Consider the following 6,231-nt stretch of genomic DNA (forward strand, 5'->3'; position numbering starts at 1 on the left):
ACAGCAGCAGCAACAGCAGCAGCAGCAGCAGCAGCAACACCAACAGCAGCAGCAACAGCAGCAACAGCAGCAGCAGCAACACCAACAGCAGCAGCAACAGCAGCAGCAGCAACACCAACAGCAGCAGCAACAGCAGCAGCAGCAACACCAACAGCAGCAGCAACAGCAGCAGCAGCAACACCAACAGCAGCACCAACACCAACACCAACAGCAGCAGCAGCAGCAACACCAACAGCAGCAGCAGGATATAAATATCTAAACTGTACATTACAGGGTACATGTGAGTTTAGTTTGCTAGTCGCAAGCATCTGGCAACACAAAAAAGAACACTCCACGCAACAAGACAGGCGTTACCCTTACATTCTTGTTCACTTCTCCTCTGGGTCGTGCAGGCAATGAAGAAATAATGCTATTGGGGTAATAACCCACTTTTGGGCAATACTCCTCCGATTGGGGTAATAGGTAATACCCATCCCTCCCCGATTGGGGGTAATACTCTGAATGGAGTGATACAAAGCCGCAATTACCTTTCCTCCAACTGTCATCAGAGCAAAGCGTTCGTCAGGAGATATCGACTCCAACTGCAAGAATTCCTCAAGCGTACGATCATCACCTGGAAACTTCAACAGTGTCGTCTTCGTTTCTGGACACAGCACATACAAATCAACACTGTTGTCTTGGCATTTGTATGTGTACACAGTGAATACAAACAAACAGTGCTGCGTTTGTTTCTGGGTGCATAGTGCATACAAACAAACAGTGGTGCGTTTGTTTCTGGGTGCATAGTGCATACAAACAAACAGTGTTGTCTTCGTGTCTGTGCACACAGTGCAGGAAGTATGATCATGCGAAGGAACCAAAACGCTGTTGACGTACGGCAGCAGCAAGAAATATTCTTCCACTATCTATGGAGCAATGAAGCCCGCAGTGGAACCCAACCTTTCTCCATACATCGAGTGCAGTGACAGTACAGTGCAGTGGCAGACTCACTTCCATCTGGAGACATTGCCACAATCAGCCCGTCATTGGGTAGGTACTGAACTAGCTGCGAAGCATGCGGCATCCACGTCATCTAAAGACAAGAACATTGCAATAAGGATGACTGACTACACTGGCCATGCCACTGAGCAGGTACAAAAACTACTCTGCAAGACTAGTGAGGTTTTCGCCTATACAAGTCCATTTCACTTCTTCTACTCATTATAGCCAGTGTGTGTAGAGTTCCCTCCGAGAGTGAAAAGGACTCTACATGGCTATAGGCTTTAGGCTTTAGAGGGGGGGGGGGGGGGGTACTGTAAGACATGACATGGCCATACGGTTATATGTGGCTATACCATTCTTCACATGTGTCATGAAAAACTGGAAATTATCTTCCGTATTACAAATAAAAATCAAGAACGCAATTGCACAGGACTCACAGGCAATGACGCTATATCAAATGTTCCGTTGAAAACGTCTTCAAACGTCATGGAGCGCTTGCTTGAGCTGTCGGACGGAGGCGGTGGGACGGTGTGGCCCCGATTGTAGCACAGAACCAACACCACGACGGCAGCAATCAGTGCCAGCAGAAACAAGACGATGACAACAGCGGCAATCCGTCGACGCTTTGCAACATCTAGCTGAGATCGTTCGCTCCCGCCGGGCAGTAGGTCTTTGTTCTCTTCAGTGAACGGTGATCGGTGGCCATTGCTGCCTTGCGGCTGACCGCCACTTGGAGGGCTGTCATCGACATGCAGCGTCATATCGCCTTTGTCCACCGCTTCATACGACATGGTGTTAGATGGTGATGAATGACTGCTTTGCTATGTACTGATATACACACTTCTACCATGCCAGGGTCGTCACAGGTACTGATATACACACTTCTACCATGCCGGGGTCGTCACTCCATACAAGCACATGGGCCAGTGTGTTCCTTGGACTAGTATTTCAGTACTACTGTGTGTGCATGTACTAGTACAATGCAGCAGGGTCTACTGTCTTCGGAAGATTGGAGGACACTAATCCACGCAGCTGATCTCATGCTGTGACAATACTGTCACTTGTGTACTTTGGAGCTGGGTAGCCTGCGTCCAAAGGTAACCAGAAAGCACATCGGAACACACACACATATACATTATACGTACATGTACATGCACACACACACGCACGCACGCACGCACGCACACACACACACATACATACACACATACACATACACACACACACACACATACACACACACACACACACACACACACACACACATACACACACACACACACATACACACACGCAAAAACACAGAATACGTGAGTTTCTATTACAGAAATATTCAGGCCTATTGGAGAATACCAATGCCCACACATACCCAAACCATGTTTAGAGGCTCACAATCGTGCATCGTCGCAAGCTCCGATATATTATGAACATTGTCCACCTCACCACATATCCAACAAGAAGATTTACCGAAAGACCAACCCAGCCCCGATCTCGCAAACATGTAAAGAGCGCCGCCTCCTGTGGCTGGGGCACGTTGCCTGGGAAGGACCAGACGCGACCTCTTACAAGGCACTGCAGCTAGCCCTCAATACTTCGGACATCAAGCGCCCCCGTGGACGACCCCACAAGAGATGGGTCGACAACATCAGAGAAGACCTCGAACCTCTGAATGTGCCGATTCGGGAATGCCTCAACCTCGCCACCAACAAGCAACTCTGGTTAACGATCATTGACAGATGCATGACCCCCATATGATTTGTTTATGCGGGCAATATGCGACCTGTTCATATTATTATTATTAATCGTGCATGACCAGATACAGAAACAGCGATAAGCGTGTCCGTCAGGCATGCAACACATAGATATACTGTAATTTCAATAATTTTCGGTGTACTTCTATTTTCGGTACTTTCGGTGCATCTGTTCCATACCTAAAATTTCATACACCGAACAAACATTACACACATAATCCAAACGGGGGACTGCTCCTCTGTAGCTAAATTTTCTGTTCACCTAACCTGGCCTTTTGCGTTCATACGGAGAATACAGACATGAAGTCATGAAGCCAAGACTCAGGAGCTTCATGCCCCCCCCCCCCCCAGGAGGCCTGTCCGAAAAATGTGTTTTAATTTGCGGAAAATGGAAATGCAAAATGCACGGTTTTCCAGCCAACATTCAAACAAGAAGTCAAAGGGAAATGTAAAAAAAATCAAAAAATCAAAGCCAAACAACCCAAAACGCAGAGAAAATGCATCCGTTGCCATGGCAACCAGAATCTAAAATGGCCGCCATGCCATGGTGATCACAAAAAATGTTCCATGTCACACTGTACATGTATACATCATGTAGTATCCCTGCCTTGCTAGTACATGTACCTCTAATCATGTCACGTGTACACGCACTGCATGGTCATAATCTTGTCTCCCCTTTTGCTGACATTGCCTGAAAAGCCTGCAAAGCTAATCATTTTCTCACCATTGCAAGTCACATGTGTTGCCTTACGCTTGCTGGATTGCATACTACCTATACCATGTATACTACACATGTACTCCTACTACTAGAACATAATTATCTTTGTTGTTTTTATAACACCTGCATGTACATGTAGAACTAAACACCAACGTGTTCCCATTTGTGTGATTAGGAGGCCAGTGCAACTAAGTAAGTCTTGTGTCTCAGCCAAGAGGGACAGAAGACACCGAAATAGCAAGCCGAACTTGACTTGGTCGAGCTGAAACCTTGGCTGAAACCTTGGAATTCGATCAAAAAATGGGCAAAATTCAGAAAAAATGCAAAAATGCAAAATGTACCCCGAAATGCAAAAAAAATTCAGAACATTTTTCGGACAGGCCTACCCCCCAGTAGTCATGAAGTCAAGACTCATGAGCTTCATGACCCCGCGTAGTAGTACACATCATAATGCTTGTCTTCTCTTTTTCTATTCTTGCCGTGGTTGGCTATCACCCCTCTCTCGCACTTTGCGTGCCAATTGGTCATGGACCAGGAGTTGAGTGAAATAAATAAAAATTAAAAATTACTCCACGTAGGGTAGTAGTACACAATGCCATCATAACCCTCTCGGTCTGGGTCTGAGGTCTCGGTCTCGGTCTCGGTCTGGGATACTGTGCATTTGTGTGCATTTGTAGTGCAAGTACAATGTAGCTGCAAATGAGTGTTGACAACAACAAACACAGTGTTTACATGTGATGATGTGTAGCGGTCCATGTCAACAAAAGAACTGAATGTAGTTACATGTACCAGTCATCACACTGTCTGTATGCATTCCCTGAACACTATCACACAAAGCATGCACTAGTATGATGCAGTACAGTGTCACGTCAACATACATGACTGTACTACTAGTACTGTCGTACAGGTTTTCGGCTCAGAGGCTAATCAGAGCCAGAGGCCTTGCATGCAGTGAGTGATTGCGAGGTCTGGTCTGATTATCAGTATGAATCCACTCAACTATTCCAGTTTCTAGCCTTGAACACTTGTGACGGATTTGTAGTCAGCGAGGGGTAGAATAAATATTAGGGCTAGAAAACAGGTTAGAAATTCTGGGTTTTCTTGCTGTCGCTACACCACTAGTGCACTCTCCATTATTCCCACTGGCTTTCATCTTACCCTGTGTCCAGCGATCCAAGAATGATGTGCACTAAACACACAATCGCTGTACCTGGCTGCAGCCTGCTTACATAACTCTACATTTTGACCCAATGAAATCTAGTACCTGTACTAGTAGTAGTAGTACTAGTAGTGACCAAGCCTATCGCCTAGTGCCAGAAGACGTCTGGTTAGATTATTATCAGTATGTTTCTCTTTGAGTCTTTGAGTCGAGTAGCGGAGTGCCGAGTGCCGAGTGCTGCCGATGCTCGACGATTCTAGACCAAGACCTCCAACATGCAGAGTGTAAAAATAGGACCAAGCTCTCCACAGCTCAGGAGGAGGCTCTGCCACTGCCAGCGAGCCCACATGACTGAAGTAACGCTAACACACAAGATAGAGCATTGCCATTGGCAGCAAGGGCGTGCTGCGTGGGGTACTACCAGGACGAGCATTGAAATGATGCGATGCACGTCAGTGGCACACACATGCGAACGACATCATGTGCACCATGTGTTTTCCACCAGGCCGGCCGCCCCAATCGACTTCGCGCCGGCATTGTACGACTGAAGGCCATGAAAACAGAGTTTTCACTCCATTACGACCATGTGTTAGGAGTTACGCAGCACTGGGTCTTACCTTCTGCCAGCAACAAGGCGAACGAGTAGCTACGCAAAGTAGCTAGTGCTGTTCACGTTAGCGAGTATCATGAACGCTTGCCGTCGCTAGGATAGGCAACGCTCCACCACTGCTCTTTGGAGTTTGTAGCGATGGTGTACGGTAGACTAAGCAGAAACTGCAGTAACACTGATGCTTCGAGTTCTCAGACTCAGGTAATGGTCGAGGAAATTTTACGTGTGACCAGTGTGGTGCGTGTTCAGGAAAGAGGCATTTTGACACTGAGCGCCCGCAGTGCACACGGTCAGCAACATCAACAGCTAGGTGTGAGGTGTTCTAATGCGAAGGCTTTCAGCACTAGCACGGCACAAACCTCACAAACCCTTGACAGCTGTCCGTCCATCAGTGTCATCTAGAAACTAACTAACTTTTTTTTTTTTACTTACTCCAAAATATAAAATTAACAGTATGTTCAATACATCGAGCAGCCCTCGTCCAAATCAAGCGAAGTCGACGGATAGGGCCCAGTTGGGGACACTGGCGGAACGGAGCGGCTCACATCCAGCTGAGCTCGGGTCTTTCTCAAATGGACTTCCGTACTTCCGCTCCAGTAGCACGCTACCGAAAAAAATAATAATTTATTGACTCGTTCTCGTAGATCTACCTAGTACATGTTACCTAGTAGTATAATAGTACTAACTAGTACAGTACTAACTGTACAGATTTTCCACCAAAACATTTTTCCGCGCAACAAAAAAAGTCATCTCTCTCTAGCTCTCTCTCTCTCTCTCTCTCTCTCTCTCTCTCTCTCTCTCTCTCTCTCTCTCTCTCTCTCTCTCTCTCTCTCTCTCTCTCTCTCTCTCTCTCTCTCTCTCTCTCTCTCTCTCTCTCTCTCTCTTTCCCCGTAGCTCTCTCCCTTTTGAAATTCGCTTCCATAGAATTGGGCACCATTGCTCGTTTGGCCTTGCGAAGTAAAATAAAAATCAACAACAACAACATTACTACATACGTACAGTGCTGGCAACT

General features: G+C 46.6%; 1 protein-coding gene and 1 pseudogene across 3 annotated transcripts in view; one reads left to right on the top strand and one right to left on the bottom strand.

Moving 5' to 3' along the window:
* LOC135822958 (putative uncharacterized protein DDB_G0271606) overlaps positions 1 to 259 on the top strand; it is a 1,277-nt pseudogene extending 1,018 nt beyond the window's left edge.
* The window catches only part of LOC135822801 (dipeptidyl peptidase 4-like), a 19,556-nt gene extending 13,741 nt beyond the window's left edge, over positions 1 to 5,815 (bottom strand). Inside the window, exons 1-5 of one of the 3 annotated variants that reach the window (XM_065335629.1) lie at positions 5,227 to 5,815; positions 1,848 to 2,066; positions 1,419 to 1,806; positions 991 to 1,072; positions 528 to 643 (exon numbers count right to left, since the gene is read on the bottom strand). In XM_065335629.1, the coding sequence (XP_065191701.1) occupies positions 528 to 643; positions 991 to 1,072; positions 1,419 to 1,772 (552 nt within the window). In that variant the 5' untranslated portion in view covers positions 1,773 to 1,806; positions 1,848 to 2,066; positions 5,227 to 5,815. Of the gene's footprint in view, positions 1 to 527; positions 644 to 990; positions 1,073 to 1,418; positions 2,067 to 4,608; positions 4,998 to 5,226 lie in introns of those variants that run through there. The other 2 variants (XM_065335627.1, XM_065335628.1) reach the window with 2 other exon arrangements.
* Between the last annotated feature and the right edge of the window lie 416 nt (positions 5,816 to 6,231).

This window comes from Sycon ciliatum, chromosome 8, assembly GCF_964019385.1.
Source record: "Sycon ciliatum chromosome 8, ocSycCili1.1, whole genome shotgun sequence".
In the NCBI taxonomy this organism is placed as follows: Eukaryota; Metazoa; Porifera; class Calcarea; order Leucosolenida; family Sycettidae; genus Sycon; species Sycon ciliatum.